Consider the following 17471-nt stretch of genomic DNA (forward strand, 5'->3'; position numbering starts at 1 on the left):
AAATAATGACTTTTTAAAATTGAACTCCAAAAGAAGTAGCAATCAACAACATTTTCATACCACAAGCATGCATGTTGATCATTGGCTACGAAGTTCACCTGTGTAGTATTTTAGGTTAAGATCTTAGATCAAGCTGCAAAAGCAGATTTATTTGAACCTTATTGCATATTAAATCATGCTTGTTGTTTACTTTTTTGCATAAACGGTCAAAGATAACGCTCTGCTTTGAACAGCGCGTGCAAGATATGAGCAATGGCTTCCAATTTTTGCAGATTTCCATTTTTTTAGAAGCCTGAGAGCGGTGCGAATCGCTGTGAGTGAAAGAAATGTGGTTTAAACCGCAATCTTCTCAGCAGTGGAATTCATCAGGCTTAGGCAGAAGAGAAACCGAGAGAAAAATCTCATTAGTTCCACCGTCTGGTAATGAGATTGAGTGGCAGTTTAGAGCAATATTAAATTTTAGTTACCGTTTATGAATGAAGAAGAATGTTTTTTTTGATTCAATCCATCTGTAATTCATGGGCAACATGTTCCTCTGTCTGCATACATTAAATGCCATTTTTCAAAATCACCAGAAAAATCCTCTAAGAGGCAGAGGCTGTGAATTGCCTCATGGAAGGGTTTCATCAGCAGTCTTGATGAAACTTGAAATTAAAGTGTAAAATGGCATTAATTAGCATAACTTCTCATGTTGTCCTCGCAGCACTGAGTGTTCACTCTTAAAAATAAAGGTGCTTCAAAAGGTTCTTCAAGCGATGCCATATAGAAGAACCATTTTCGATTCCACAAAGAACCATTCAGTCAAAGGTTCATTAAAGAACCATCTCTTTCTTACCTTTTTATAATCTGAAGAACCTACTTTAACCACAAAGAACCTTTTGTGAAACAGAAATGTTCTACAGATGTTAAAGGTTCTTTATGAAACCATTTAGATAAAAAGGTTTCAATTAACTGTTTAAGGTGTAAAAAAAAGTATTAAATGAAACAGACTGATCAAAATTTAATGTACACATTCAATGTTTATTGTATATATTTTTTTTATGTTTAACTAAGTTATATTTAACAATGTCAGTTCCCAAGGGCCTGCCGAATTATGCCATCGCACTCAGGAAAGGTGCATTCTGGGGTTCTGTTTGCCGCGGTTTGATCCTCTCATACGTCTTACTGTGAAATTGCTATTTTGTGATTATGATACAATGTCTTGTGTATGTTGCACACACACCTGTGCTCCGGGGGAATCCTTCTGTTTACATGCACACTCTGCCCACTTCAGTTAATCCAGATCTAACGTCTCTCTGTCTGTCTGTTTTTGTGTGTTTTTTTTTTCCCCCATGATGCACAGACTTGCTGGTGGATATGCTGGGAGTTCTGGCCAGCTACAGTATCACCGTCAAAGAACTCAAATTGCTCTTCAGCATGCTGAGAGGAGAAGGAGGATTGTGGGTAAGTCACTGAAAATGAGTAAAAACTTGTGTAGGGCTCTGGGGCTCCAAGGGGTTATTAGCTTCACTGCTTTTGGAGATCGTTGAGCCTTTTCAGACCTCTGGAGCAATCAACCGCGGAACAGATCAGGCCTGCCCAGGTATCGATTCGCCGTTCTCTCGAGTGAGGGATATTGACAGAACATCGAGTGCTGGCGGACACCACAGTGAGAATGTTGTCACAATAGTTTTCAGTTTTTGGATTGAGTGAAGTACCCCTCTGGAGAAAAAAGAGAGACTTGGGCTTTAACGAAATAATTAGTTATGAGACATGAAAATGGATCAGCATGTGTTTTCATTTGCTTGCCAAAAGAGGTGAGAATACGACAGATTGGATCGACATTCTTAAATCAGATTCAGAACTGATTTAGTGAGGCAAAATTTAAAGTTCATTTCTGAAGTTCTTGCTGAGAAGGTCCTGTGGGATTTTCGTTATGATGATTTGGTTTTTCCTTAAGTTACTTGTCTTACCTCTCACGTACTTCTGTCTTCCACAGCCAAGACATGCAGTCAAACTGCTCTCAGTTCTCACTCAAATGGCACAGAGACATGGACCAGACACTTTCTTTAACTTTCCTGGCCGAAGTGCAGCTGTGAGTGACCCCATTTTTAGCCTAATTTGTATATTTTTGCATATGTGAATTTTATGTTGTGAAGTTAAATTAAATGTTGTTTTTAAACTGTTTTCACTACAGTTTTGTTAACTGAATAGCCAATATTAAATCACTATAAAACTTTGTCTAAATAAAATGAACATTCAATTTTAATTGTGTTGGCAAAGCTGAATTTTCAGCAACCATTACTCCAGTCTTACGTGTACTTATAGTCTTTACTATCAGAAATCATTCTAATATGCTGATTTGGAATAATTAGAAACATATTATTATCAGTGTTGAAAAAGTCATGCTGCTTAATATTTTTGTGGAAACCATGATACATTTTTTTTTCCAGTATTTCATGAATTTAAAATTCAAAAGAACAGCATTTATTTTAAGTTTTCATAGTCACTTAAATCAATTTTATCTGTCCTTGCTGATTCAAGAATTAAAAAAAAAAAAAAAAAAAAACTTACCTAAACTTTTGAATGGTAGTGTACATGATGACATTTATTTTGAGATTTAATAAAGATTACATTTAACTGTATTCTTAATTAAAATTTTAATAAAACTTAAAATAACTTTAAATGTTGACAGCAAACGTAAACTGAAAGTAAAATCAGTTTACTTGTCTGTACACACACACATACATGTATGTATAGACTTGCATATTATTTAATTTATTAAATAATAAATTAAAACAATGTGTATTTATATATGTGGTATATGTCCAATTTCAACCAATACTGATAAATTAAATGTTTCTAATATTTGCCCAATAACTAATATGGCACTTGTTCATTCCTACTGTAATTTCATTATAGAGAAATCCATTTTATAAACTATATATATATATATTTTTTTTGCTGGCTATATGTATATTGGGAACAATAAATTGACTGCATTATTTATTTACATTTATTTGAAGCACTGGATAAATTTAAACAAATGTCTAGCATGTTAAAAGATCTATACATGACAGATACAGTACAGACTCCAAGACATTTTTGCTCTCTGTTTTCTGCCAGGCGATTGCATTGCCTCCTATTGCTAAATGGCCTTATCAGAACGGCTTTACCCTCAACACCTGGTTCCGCATGGATCCTCTGAACAACATCAACGTGGACAAAGACAAACCCTACCTTTACTGGTGACTACATTCTCAGCCTACGCCGTAATGCAGTTATATATAACTTAGTCAACTCTTAAATAACACTTGCTTGGCAGAAAAGAAAATGACCTTCAGGGCCTGCTTCTGTAAGTAAATTAAACTGAGTGGCTTTGTTTTAGCGTTTAACACAGAGAGAGAGAGAGTTCTGGCTGCTTTGCCACTTATATAATGAGCTTTGTTAGAAGATTTAGTTTTTTGATGATGTGGTGGATTATGCAAGCATAAAAGGGAATTAGGTCAGATTCTGCTGATTAAACCAATAGGTGTTTGAACCCAGGGCAGAATGTTCTGGAATCACTGCAAAATCTCTGCAGAGGGACACTAGGGTGGAAATAGACATTAATTTCAGCCAGGCAAAAAGAGCATGATATGTAGAGACTTGTGGAGCTCAGATCAATAGCGCAGACGCGTGTTTATTGGCCAGGATTCCAGGAGCGAGGGAAAATGGTCCTCAAGGGAGAAGGAGTGAGTGCGTTTTGAGAGAGCGAAAGAAGGACAACATCCATTTTTGAACAGCCTTGGGCTTTTTTTGTAGAGATATTTTAAGGCATTTGCCTCTGATATTAGCTTGAAGTGATTTGTTAGATGGGCTAGATGTTTTATCAAAAAAGCGTTTCTTACATGTTCTTGAGTTCAGAATATTGAGTTCAGTTCCTCCATACATGATGTAGATCCATGCATTAAGAAGCTGCCCCGGACTTTGTGAAAAGGTTATAAAACAGTGTTGTTAAAGGCTGCCACGCTAATAACGCTAGCTAGCATTTGAAAGCAAGCGCTGGGTCCTGCTTGCTGTTGTGCTGCCAGATCTGTAGCCTGGAGCTGCCAAGCGCAGGACCGCTCACACAAACTTGGAATAAAAAGAGATGTTCACAAAGAAAAACAAAGTATTGATTCACACTGAGAATCACACTTATTCTCAGCTCTAGAAGATGCAAAAATGGTCTCTTGTGCTGTTAGGTTTCTTGTATGTGACGGTTTATACTTCTATTGTGGGGAACGGAGAACACAAAACTGTCTTTGACATTTTGAAATAAGCCTACAGTAAGATATCTTTACTCTCTCCTCTCTTAGCTGTCTTGGAACAGAAAACTAGCTAATGCATGTCAGGAAGCCTACATACTGTTCTAAAAAACATTGTAGACCAGCCTAAGCTGATTTTCTGGTTTCCAAGTTTGGTCAAACTGGCTGGACTTAAGGGGTTTTTAGATAATTTTCAGCCAGTGAAGCTGGGAGACCTGCATGACCAGGTTAGCATACCAGCTTAAACCAGCTAAGACCAGCAAACCACCTTACATGTTTGGTTTAACAAGTTGTTATTAGAAACCTTAAGATGAGATTTTCTTTTCCCTGCTGAAGTGGAACATCATAAAGTAGCCTAAGATGGTTTGCAGGTTGTTGCTGGTCTAACATGGTCTTAGCTGGTTTAAAATGATCTCTCCTAGCTTGGTTAAACTGGAGTTATGCAGGTTTTAAAGATAGTTCTTCCTTTCGGACCAAAATCCCTATTAAAACCAGTCTAGGACACCAAAAACCAGTTTTCTGGTTTAAAGTGTTTTATTTTTGTGTGGTTTTTTTTCCACATGATCACGCCTTAGGCTGGTTCAAGCTGTTTTTCAAACACAAAATGATATATATATTTCAAACATAGCACATTCATACATTATATTATATGTGTTCATTGATTTCTCAATTTCAGTTTCCGCACAAGCAAAGGCATCGGCTACTCGGCACATTTTGTGGGGAACTGCTTGATTGTGACATCATTGAAGTCAAAAGGAAAGGGCTTCCAGCACTGCGTGAAATATGACTTTCAGCCCCGCAAGGTAGGCTTTGATTTTTTTTTTTTCTCTCTTTCCTACTAGCATCTGTAGTAATCTACTGATTGCATTGTGAAGGAGTAAGAATCGAGTGGATGCACTTGCCAATTTTCTTGCTGTGACGCTCTGTGAAAATCACGGAGCTGTGCCGGAGGATGCATGATCCAGTTAACTGGGCTAAATATCATGTTTACAAACTGTTACTGAACCCCAGGACATGAGATAACTGAGGCCATTTTCTGTATATGTTTTTGTTGTGTTGAATCAAAGGAAATCTCTTGGAAATCACTGCACAGCTGCTGCAGTTTTGAAACATCTGTCTAATAAATGATTTCCTTGTTTCTACTCAATATTTAATGCTCTTAGCTGGTGTAATCTTTATAAATGTTAATAGCTCAAACTTTCTCTTTAGAGCCTAAGGGAAAGGGTTTGCCAAGGTCTTGATGGTCTTTCCTAAAATTAAATTTGACAGTTTAATCGCAGTCATGTGGGCAAGTTTGCATATTGTCTGAAATTGTGAGTTGATGATGCAACACAAGATGATGCAACTTTGTGTTAAATGCAATGCAATATAAAATAAAAATACTTAACTGAAAAAAATAGCATGATGTATTTACATTTACAGAAATTAAATATACTGTTTTCATTTTCAGCCGATAAAGATAAGCCAATCTGATTCAGACCTCTTGTGGTCCAATAATCATTAAAACAACAGTTTATAATTTTATCGCAGTAAAAAGAGAAATACGCTTTTATAGTTCATTGGATTAATCTGATTTTTCTCTATGCGCATGTAAATGAACCGTTTAATTATTCTGATCTCCAGTGGTTTAGACTCACATAGGGTTTTTATTTCTTTTTCTTTTCTTCTTCCTAATAACAGCTTTGAATTTTTTGATTTAGTGACTTAATATAAGAGATAACAGGCTGTGTAGCAACATTTTCCTATTAGTTTTTTGATGTGGTCTGGTTTTTAGGATAAAAAAATGCAAAGATTGCAATGGCACAGTGGCAATAGAGCATTATCATAGTTCATGCATGTATGTATTTTTCAAAATGTAGCTAAATGGAAGTGTTAGTCATGTTGTTTTAAAAATGCGCTGGAGTGAAAGAAAATGATGACTAAAAACAGCTCTGTTGGATGTAACATTGATTTGAAAATCTACAACAAACAGCATGTGAAGAACATGCGGTTTGTCCTGAGTGGTGTAGGCTTCACTCCAGAGTGTGTTTGAAACACTGCGCCATATCGTGACTCTTTCGTGTGGTGGCACATTGACAGAAATGAAATCTGTAATGACCCTTGTCTCCTGCTAAGTAAACCTGCCTTTACTTCCCCACTACTTTGATTTCCTCCCTGCCTCTGTTTGCTTCCTCTCCTCTCTTCTCCTCCCACTCAAGATCCAATGTATTATTTATATCTAAATGCAAATTTTACTGCATTAGACCTTCTGCCTGGTGCCCATGAAAACGGTTTTGGGTTGAAATGTGTGCCTCCAGTTCCAAGAAAGAAAAATACAGCTAAAACCTATTAAAACAAATCTGTGATTGTGATATCTTAGACTGTTTTAGCATTTGGCCTTGAATTTAAGGTTTCGATAATTGCTCAATTAACGATGCAACTTGACAGCGATATCAGTCTGTTTCCTTTAGAATAACAAACTCAAATGAAAAGGGTTTATTTTGATTTCATGCTGACCTTTTTCCTTCTTTAGTGGTACATGATCAGCATCGTTCACATCTACAACCGCTGGAGGAACAGTGAGATCCGCTGCTACGTCAATGGACAGCTTGTTTCCTACGGCGACATGGCTTGGCACGTCAACACCAACGACGTAAGACCACTTTGCTATCGCTCTCTCTGTCTGTAGCTGCCGGATGTTGTCTCAGAGAAATATCAACACCACTGTGTGCACAGTGTGAAATTAAACTATGGAATAAATAAATGACGTTTATTTCTGCCAACATATCAAGCCTATCACGCAGTGCATGTTGCAAAAATCATTTCTTAATCAGTATTTTGTCTTTTTTAAGGTATATTTTAGATACACTTGAATAAATGTTTATATATGAATAACTATAATTATAAATAGTAAAAATTGGTTCTCTCTCTCTCTATATATATATATATACACTTTATATGCTGGGGAGTAACTGATTACATGTTATCTGGATTATGTAATCAGATTCCAAAATTTAAGTACTTGTAATTAGATTATATTACATTTTAAAATACTCGTAATCAGACTACAGTTACTTTTGATGACACAATTATATACTATTGATTTTATACTATTCATTATATACTATTCAGACCATAGCAATAAATTATTCATAATTTATGATTCTCCCTAATTCTTCTTTTTCATCTTTTAAATTTACTTTTCTAAAATAACCTATACATTCAGGAAGTCTTCCAGTTTTGTGGACATTTACACAAAGACCAGTCAGTAGTAAGATGGTTATAATTACACAGAAAGTTGAGAGGCAACACAGCATTTGAACTCTAGATTTACAAAAACCATTTCAGTTTTAAGAAGTGGTTTCTCAACATTTGAACAATTCAAAAGTAAACAAAAAGTAGTCTGATTTGATGACCTAAAATGTGTAATGTGATGGATTATGTTACTAGCTACTATTTTATTTGGAATCAGTAATTGACTAAAAATGTAATTGTTTATATTTGGAGTAAACACGACAAAAATTCTGATTAATAAAATGAAACACTCTAATTTAGAAAAAATATGAAGTCGTCTGTAGAAATACAGACCTTTTAGGTATTAGGTATTATCTTGGGGCTTCAACGATTGGATTAAATTTCACAGACCTTTGCTTCTGTTTTGCTGTACCTCACTGAAAGCAGTGTAAGATAATTAAAAGGTTGGACCAGCAGTGCTTAACCTCAGATCTCCTGGGTGACGATTTTGATTAAACTAATAGGCAGATTTCAGCACAGAATAACATCTCTGTAATGCTATATCTCAATTACGCTGTGAACCATTGCTCGCTTAATATGAAGTTTGCATACCGACATCCACTATATTTCCACAGCAGCGCTGTATTTTTTTCCCTACTATTCACTTTTTAGAGATTGCTACGAATAACTCCAAGCTGTTTTCTTCATGTGCTTATCACAGAGCTATGACAAATGTTTCCTCGGCTCATCTGAGACGGCAGACGCCAACCGAGTGTTCTGCGGACAGCTCGGAGCCATCTATGTGTTCAGTGAAGCACTAAACCCTGCTCAGATATTCGCCATCCATCAACTAGGCCCAGGATACAAGGTATGTATCAGATTTGCCAAAGTGCGTTACACACCAACGCTTCGCAGCCACCATTGATCTCCAAGAGATGTTATTCCTTTGTCAGTGACATTTGGTTATTGATTAATGTGCCTTCCAACATGATTTCACCATCGCCCTGAGGAAATAACCATGTTTTGAGATCTAAATCTCTGCTGATTTCTAGCTGGTCATTATTGTCCAGCTACTATTTTACAAAACTAGATTTTCCAGCAGGAAAAATGAGGTGTGAAAAGCTGCATTTACATATTTACTTATTACCAAATGTTTGTTTGATGTACCGTATTCTTGTTGTTGTCGTGCATTATTGCTTTTATATTGAACAACAGCAAAGTTTCTCAGTTTTGTTTCTTAATGAAGTCTTCCGTTGAATAAGTCTGCCTCTGGTTAGTTTATAGTCTTTCTTTCCCTTTCATGTTTCTGACCTTTTGTTGCTAATTCTCAAGGTGCTTTTGAAGCGATTTAGTGTTTAATTGCATCCATGGGGTAAACAGAGCAGGTTACTCTTTTTATTTTTTTATTTTTTTTTCTTCCAAGGCTGCATCCTTAGTAAATATGGAGCTGTGTCATATTAGTAATTAGGACTCACAGCAGTTTTTCAGTCTCATTGTGCAAAGTCTAATTTTCTCTGAAGCACCAGGCTTTGATTAGTGACTCATTATCTAAAACAATAAACCACATACACGGAACGGATAGCATATGGATCCCAAAAACGACATTACATTGGTTCAAAGCCATTGTTTACAAATGATGAGCTTTTTGCTAATTTAATTTCAAATTCTGACACCGTCTCTATTGTCTTTGCTCCATTACAGTAGTGTCTTAGTTATGGTCCGTGTAATCTACAAGGACAAGTAAGCTCATAACTGCTTAAACTCATCCTAATAGTTTATTTGCTTATTTTTAGCTTTAAACTAAACAAGCTGCTTATTTAAACTACCTGGTAGACATTTCCACTGGTTTTTCTCTAATCAGTGTGGGCTGGTCATTTCCCTTTATTAAATGTGCTTCTAGACCTCTGATTCCCGCTGCCCCTCACGTCTTCATGACGGGCAGGTTGGCAGAAATAATGAGCAGTCTGCTTCAGGGAGAAAGCAATTACCCACCCCAGATGAACCTGTGAATGGAGTCTCTCGAAATTTGAAAAGGGGTTGTATATTTCTGTGGAGTGCCATCTATCAGGCTGCCTATCAGCTCTTTGGGCTGATCTACCTTGTCTAGTAATAGAGCAGAGGCCTTTGGAGTTTATGCTAGCAGGGCTAGACCACAGGGCCTGGCCCCCATTTGATGAAAAACGCGATAAAATGGGTTTTAATTGTGATGGATCCACTATAAGCATTACTCTCCTTTAAAGTTGTGTTTGTGGACCAAATGACTGAATGAGGGTTCAAAAAGCAAAACATGAATGTGAAATGGCATATATTCCATATGATAGTTTGAATTCAGTCTGTTTTTGTTTGTTTTGCTTTGTTTTATTTATTATTTGCTTTTCTTTGTGCTATGTTTGTTCTTTGCTTGCTTTGTTTTATTTTGTTTTCATTTTCGTTTTGGCTTGGTTTTGTTGTTCTCAAGTCTTGTTAGTTGAAATAACTATTTAATAGATTTTTCCCCTGTATTGCTTTGCTTTAATTTGGCTTTGCTTTGTTTTGTTTTTGTTTGTTTGTTTTGCTTTGCTTTGTTGATTATTTGCTTTTCTTTGTGCTTTGCTTTGCTTTTTTTGTTTTTGTTTTGTTTTTGCTATGTCTTGGCATGGTTTCATAGTTTAAAGTCATGCTAATCAAAATAACTATTAAATAGATTTTCGCCCTGTTTTTGCTTTGCTTTACCTGCCTTTCCTTTTTTTTTTTTTTTTTTTTTTTTTGCTGTGCTTTGACTTGTTTTTGTTTTCCTAAAATCATGTTGAAATACCTATTACGCAACCCCCCCCCCCCCACACACACAGTTTTCTACCCTTGTCTTTAGTGACTTCTGTTTCCTGCCCCCAACAACCACTGACAGCATTATTTGTTCTGTTGACTGTAGTGTGTTGGCCCCCTTAGGTCCTCATAGCCTTCTTAGCCTTTTAGCAGAGGACACGGACAGTCTCCTGTGATTTATGTGACTGATCTGAAGATGACCTGATTAACGACCTTGACTCAACAGAAAAGGCAGTCTGTGTTGCAGCTGCCAAAAAACACTGACCCCCAATCAGAGTTCTTGTCTTAACTGAACCATGAACAGGTTTGGTCTCAGATTAACAGTTTTCAGTGTCACATGATCCTTCAGAAATAATTCTAATATGCTGGTTTGGAGCTCTTGTGGAAATCATTATTCATTTTTTTCCATAATTTTCAGGATATTTTGGTGAGTTTAAAGTTAAAAAGAACATTTATTTGTATGTTTTTGTATTTCATATTGAATTTAGTGGTACTAGTCCCTGTCTTTGTCTTTTTCCCTGTTGTCATGGAAGACAGATGCACTATTGCTACAGCGAAGTCTCACTATGAGATAACGTGAACATTACATCAGCAGTTTCTGCCAAAAGTGTATCAGACATCACGCCGGCGTTCTGTCAGGTTTATTTTCATCTGATGGTATGCTTTTAGCTTTTTTGCAAAACTGTCAGCATCCATTAACATGCTGTGGTATTTATTTTCCAGTCAATCTGATGGATTTTGAAATATGCTTTGTGCTGTATTATGTTTGCAGCAGCAACCTCACCAGCAACAGGTGACATTTACGCTATCTCTGTTTAGCAAAGTAAACCAAACAACATGAATGTTTTTAGGTCAAAATAAGCATACAGATCATCAAATCTGGTATGTTTATTTTCTCGCTCTCTTTTGCAGTTTGAAAAGAATAAAGATAACACTAAAGCTGACATAAGCAACAGATAACATATATACTTGTTTGCATACAATGATGTATTTATTTGCTCACAGATTTTGAAAGGAAAAATATGGAGTTTATGCCTTAGAAACCATATTCGTATGGTAATAATCTATTTAAAGACAACAAGTTAATTACAAACACCCTCCTACATCTTTAAAAAGACACTTGTGAATAGTTAGTGCATGGATAATGAAATATGAATATAAAGGGACAGGTAGTTAGTTTCTGAATGCAACTGAGGTTTGTGTCTGCTCAGAATTGGAAATAAAATTTCCATTATGTTTAAAAAAAAAATTTAATGTTTAATAAAAAATGTACCTAGCTGATATTTACTGAAATAATGAATTAATTACTTGCAAATATATCATGTGAGAACAAAGTGCAAAACTATTTGAGGTATTTGTTGAATTTAGTATGGTTTCAAACAAATATAGCAATAAATATAGTATATACTCCACCGTATGCCATATGTAAACCACTAGTATTCAATTTCGAACATAGCCTATTAATTTGAAATCTTATTTATTAATTAATAATATGAAATGCCGTACAGAAGTTAAAAAAAAATTATAATTTAATACTTTTATTCAGCAAGGAAGCATTAAACTTATTAAGAGTGACAGTAAGGACATTTTATAATGATGTAAAAGTTTTCTATTTCCAGTAATAGGAAATATTATCAAGCACATTTTTGCTGATTAAAAAGGCAGATGCTTCTCTAAAAATGCCTTGTTATCATTGTCTGTTCGCTGCACATTTACACAGTTAGCACACGTCTGGAGCAGGTCACATCTGGATGACATCATCACCTGGGATGTGCTGCAGGTGTTGGTCCGCAAGTGTTTGATTTGACAGCACACGAAACAACCTCATGAATGATAATTCAGCCGGGGGATTCCCACATCGTCCCTACTTCATCTTCATTATTATTTCATGTCACGAGCTCATTTATTATTCATCGCGCTCCCATGACTTTGGAGAAGATTTAATCACTGCATAAAAAGAATCCTCTCCTTTTCATGCTAGGAATAGTAAATCCTTTAAGCATATGGAATAATAAGATTTACATAGATGTACTATTTTAAGACGTGTTAAATATACATCGTCATATTTTGTGATAATTCGCTCCTTAGTTAATTCTCTCACTTGACATGTCTCACTTTTATTATGCACCTTTTAGAGACAAATTTAGACCAGATTTTCTTTCTGTGTTGGTCTACATTTCTCTTTTTAATCCATCTTTTTCTTTTTTACCTCCCTAGAGCACCTTTAAATTTAAATCAGAGAGTGATATCCATCTGGCTGACCATCATAAGCAAGTGTTGTATGATGGGAAGTTAGCAAACAGCATTTCCTTCACTTACAACGCCAAAGCCACAGATGCTCAGCTCTGCCTGGAGTCCTCACCTAGAGAAAACCCATCTATATTCGTGCATTCGCCTCACGCTCTGATGCTACAGGTAAATGTGTGCTTAAAGCTTAGGCTACTTTTTTAATCCTAAATAAACCGCATAATGGTTTGTAATGTCACTAAATGTTAATCAGATGCTGCATTGTTCAGCTAACTCCACAAGATAATGTCAGTGTTTGCCATTCAATGTTAATTGTTTGGAGGAAAACATTTCCGCTGAGATTAGTCACTGGTTAATGTGAGTACTTTTAAAATGGCAAAAAAGGTAATTACTGAATACGTCTACCACTACTTTTTAATCCATTAGATTTTTTTCCTTCTGTTTCTATATAGGATGTGAAGGCCATCGTTACGCACTCTATTCACAGTGCCATTCACTCCATTGGTGGTATCCAGGTGCTGTTTCCTCTCTTTGCACAGCTGGATTTCCATCAGCACAGTGAAAGCCAAGTGGAGACCACAGTGTGGCAAGTAACATAATTTCCACCTTTTGAATGAAATTAATGTTTACTCCGCAAGGATGCATTAAATTGATTAAAAGTGACAGTAAAGACACTTATGTTACAAAATAGTTTAAAAAACATGAAAGAAATCTTACAGACCCCAAACTTTTGAATAGTGGTGAGTAATATGAATTATTTTCTTATAACTATCAAGACCGATATTAAAACTCCATACTATTGTGTCAAAATAAATGAAAAATAACCAGTACAAATTTAAATCAGTCATTTGAATTGCTTCAAGTGAATCTAGGCATCAAAATACAAATGAATATTAATTTTGAGATTACATTTAATGGTGTTATTAAATATTAGTGTATTTAAACATTAACTTTAGGCGAGTTTTAGATGACGATAAAGGCAATCTAAATGTAAAAATAGATTAATTTAGCACCCACAATCAAATATTCAATTTTAGCCGATTGAGATACAGTAAATGGAAGGGAAAAAAATATACATCATCCAATAACATAAGCGATATATCAAGTGCGGGATGTTCTTACCATCTGCTTCATTACTGCAGTCAGCAAGTCTTTTATCTTGAATCTGCAGTGGTTACCCAGTTTAGTGTAATGAGATGTTTTCTGTGCAGTTCCACTCTCCTGGCCTTCCTTTTCGAGCTACTCAAGAGTTCAGTGGCAATGCAGGAGCAGATGCTTGGTGGGAAAGGTTTCCTGGTGATTGGGTACCTGCTGGAAAAGGTGATGCCACTGTTTTTTTTTTTTTTTTTTCTTATTCCAACATACAATTTAGACTGGTTAAAGCTAAAGTGTGTAATTTTCGAGCTGTTAGCAGGACCAAACGGAATTGCAAAAATAATGTTTTCCAAATAGGTTTTCCCAAACCATTATTCAGACAAAATGAAACATTGGTTGGGCCGTTGCTATTATGTCGTGCCACTCAAATAAACAGAAGAATTTTTAAAACAACACATTGTTTACACTCAGCTTACAAATGTCTAATAGTTGTGCATTCATTTGAATAAGAGAGGGTATTTTAACTCTAAACACCATAAACTGCGAGATTTCAAGGAATTTTGATGTGCTTTTACTCAAGTCATGAAGCTCACAAACATTGCTCCTTTCTTTAAACGCTTTAAGAGTATTAAGATTTGTACTTTCTGGAGTTGTCATGACCTCGATTTACTCAAGCATTTGTAAGCACAAGCTGAATTTAAAAAGCATGCACCCAATTCGATTGCTAGGACAGAGGAGAAATGGTGCATTATGGTTGATGAATGACAAATACATTCTTAAGCATTTCCACAGTGTATGCCGGTTCAACGGCGCTATTATATTCCTCCTTGTCCATGGTTTTATTGCAATGACATACAAATTAACCCACTGTCATTTCTTTTTTTTCTTCTCACTATCTTTACTTATTCATAGCTGTCCTTATTTCATCGTCTCAATATACCCTTGGCTCCATCTAAAGTTGGCGCTTGAGTAGAAGACTCACTTTTGTCATTTAACAGCAGCAGCTGTAAATCTGTGCTAGATGGCACCTGAGTGATCCTGCTGCCTTGCGTCCCATTCACACGTAGCCGGCCATCTGTTTGTGTCTCGTTTATACTCACTCCTGTCTCACACCACGCACCTGTCTGGACCTCAGGTGCCAGCTGAGACTAATAACGCACAAAGTTTCTACAAAGTTAAAGTCTTTGTTTAGCTGCAAAGTCAAACGGCGCCTTCAGGCTTCAGATGTTTGATTGAGATTTATTTTATAAAGAAACTGAGAATCAGAGGTTAGTTTGGTAAACAAAAATCTCATAATTGTTTCTCAGGCATCGCGGATGCATGTCACCAGAGCTGTTCTGGAGCAGTTCCTCGCTTTCGCCAAATACCTGAACGGCCTTACCCACGGTGCACCTCTTCTCAAACAACTCTGTGACCATATTCTGTTCAACGCGGCTATTTGGATCCACATACCCGCGAAGGTGAGCAAGGTCATGTCTTTTCCAGAAGATACTCAGGTACGTCACAATGAAACATGACAGCAATTAGTAGCGTCTGAGTACACTGTGATGGGCACTGCTGTCATGAGACCGTAGTGACCTGGTCAGATGAGCACAGGGTGATATTTGCTGAAGTAAACATAAGGCAGATAGTTAAATCTTTAGTGTTCACATCAGAACAACAAATTATGGTCAGCTTGCTCTACAACTGAACAGATTTAAAGCAACCCTTGCCCTCAACTTGTATTAATATCCATCTCTCTTGGTTAATGAGGTTCATGTGGTGTCATCTAAAAAGCAGACAAATTTTAACAAATTGTTCACTGCTTCTAAACTGATTTTTTTCATCAGAATATTTTTGACAATAACAGCTTCACAGTCTGTCACCTCATTCACCTTGTTTAGAACCTGCCAGAAAATCACAACCTTGATAACACAAAAAAGTGATATTTTTCTTTAAATAGATTTATTATTCACTGTTTTGTGAGCGTTTGCAGTATTGTCACAGATGTAGAGTGAAGTTCATGCTTTGAAAAAAAAATAGTTTCGGACAAGGAGTTTCTAAAAGAGGCTAGACTCTGTGCTGCTAATATGTGTTGCTCAATTCAGGTTCTGCACAGCTGCTGACTGTCATGAATGAATAAAGGAGTTACGAAAACACACACAGGATCAAAACAAAAACCTTTGGCCACAGGAAGCTTGCCATGGCTCCAAAAGGAGAGAGATTGTGGGAGTTCTCTCTCTCTTTCTCTAAAGAGATGGATAGAAGAAAAAAGCAAAAGAGAAGGAGAGGGATGGAGGGAATATGAGAAGGAAAAAGCAAAATAAAAAGTAGAACAGAGAAAGTAAAGAGAAAAAATGGATAGATGGATGAAAAATCAACAGCGAGATGAATGCATTTAAAAGAAAGAAAGAAAAAGCAAAACAGGAAAAGAGCCAGAAGGGAGCAAGTAAAAAGGGAAACAGAAAGGAAAAGTGGATATACGGATGATGAAAGGGAAAAATGAGGAAGAACATGAAAGAAGGAAAAAAGGAGTCAGAGACAAGGAAAAGTAAGAGAGAAGTAAGTCTTACTTACAAGGAAAAGTAATAGAATCCCAAAAGAAAAAGGGAAGAACATAAAAGTAAAGGGGGGAAAGCATGACTAGATGAAAGAAAGGGAAAACATGGCTCAAAAAGAAGAAAAATAGGAGGAAACATGAAAAGGAGAGAGAGAGGAAGTGAAAGAAAGGAGAGAGACAGAGGGAGTGTGAGAGTAGTTGAGGATAATGAACTGAGCAGCAGCAGCAGTGTTCTCTCCTCAGGCCAGAAGAGTTCATGGACTTGCATCATGTTTTTTATCCTCCCTCCGTTCCTTCCCATCATCCCTGGCTGTCCTCACCGGAGAGCCCAGTCTGCCTGCTTGAGTGGCCTGTAATTGGATGAGTTATGTACCTTCATCAGCGTTTTTTGTCCTCCAAGGTTTTCCAGCAGCACCATCACTAGTCAGGCCTGACCTGCTGCTCACAAACAAACCACAGCACCTTTTGACTTTCAGCTTCACCTAAAAAATACTCACTGTATCTGCTGTTCTGCCATGCCAGAGGTGTCGCTCCCGTAGAAATCCAACAAGAAAAGCAGTTTAATGAGGGATCTTGGGATGCAGTTTAGAAAGAACAGACAGACATTGGAAAGTAATCATCAGTGTTTTGTATTCTTACCTGAGGCAGCTGTAACCTTTTGTAACTGTGTATGTATGTGTGTGTGTGTTCAGGTGCAGCTCTCTCTGTACACGTACCTTTCAGCAGAGTTTATTGGCACGGCAACCATCTACAACACCATCCGTCGAGTGGGGACTGTGCTGCAGATCATGCACATACTGAAGTATTATTACTGGGCTGTGAATCCTGACCACATCAGCGGCATTACACCCAAAGGCCTGGGTCTGTACACACACACACACACGTTTGTTTTTGTGAATTGTGGGGACACTCCATAGGCGTAATGGTTTTTATACTGTACAAACTGTATTTTCTATCGCCCTACATCAACCCTACACCTTACAGGAAACTTTTTGCTTTCTCAAAAAACTCATTCTGTATGATTTATAAGCCTTTTGAAATATGGGGACATGGGGAAATTTCCTCATAAATCACCTTCTCCTTGTAATACCAATGTCATACCCATGTCATACAAATTTGTGTCCTCATATGTCACAAAAACACTCACACACACATACATGTACACTCACAACTTGCATGCAAATAAATTTAAATTATATGTAGATGGATGTTAAAAATATTGATTAATTCCCCAAAAAATATATAATTAAACATAAAAGTATGAAATATTAATAAAGATATATTTTTATATTTCATAGCTGCCACTG

General features: G+C 36.5%; 1 protein-coding gene across 3 annotated transcripts in view; it reads left to right on the top strand.

The window, feature by feature from the left end:
* The window catches only part of LOC306854604 (neurobeachin-like), a gene marked incomplete at its 5' end in the record, with an annotated part of 285564 nt that overhangs the window by 76375 nt on the left and 191718 nt on the right, over window positions 1-17471 (top strand). For all 3 annotated transcript variants that reach the window (XM_079392763.1, XM_079392762.1, XM_079392764.1), the window contains 11 exons: window positions 1343-1443; window positions 1979-2074; window positions 3106-3227; window positions 4945-5071; window positions 6781-6900; window positions 8203-8349; window positions 12501-12698; window positions 12983-13116; window positions 13742-13850; window positions 14933-15085; window positions 16857-17025. In XM_079392763.1, the coding sequence (XP_079248889.1) occupies window positions 1343-1443; window positions 1979-2074; window positions 3106-3227; window positions 4945-5071; window positions 6781-6900; window positions 8203-8349; window positions 12501-12698; window positions 12983-13116; window positions 13742-13850; window positions 14933-15085; window positions 16857-17025 (1476 nt within the window). The remainder of the gene's footprint in view (window positions 1-1342; window positions 1444-1978; window positions 2075-3105; window positions 3228-4944; window positions 5072-6780; window positions 6901-8202; window positions 8350-12500; window positions 12699-12982; window positions 13117-13741; window positions 13851-14932; window positions 15086-16856; window positions 17026-17471) is intronic.

This window comes from Barbus barbus (assembly GCF_936440315.1).
Source record: "Barbus barbus genome assembly, chromosome: 34".
NCBI lineage: Eukaryota > Metazoa > Chordata > Actinopteri > Cypriniformes > Cyprinidae > Barbus > Barbus barbus.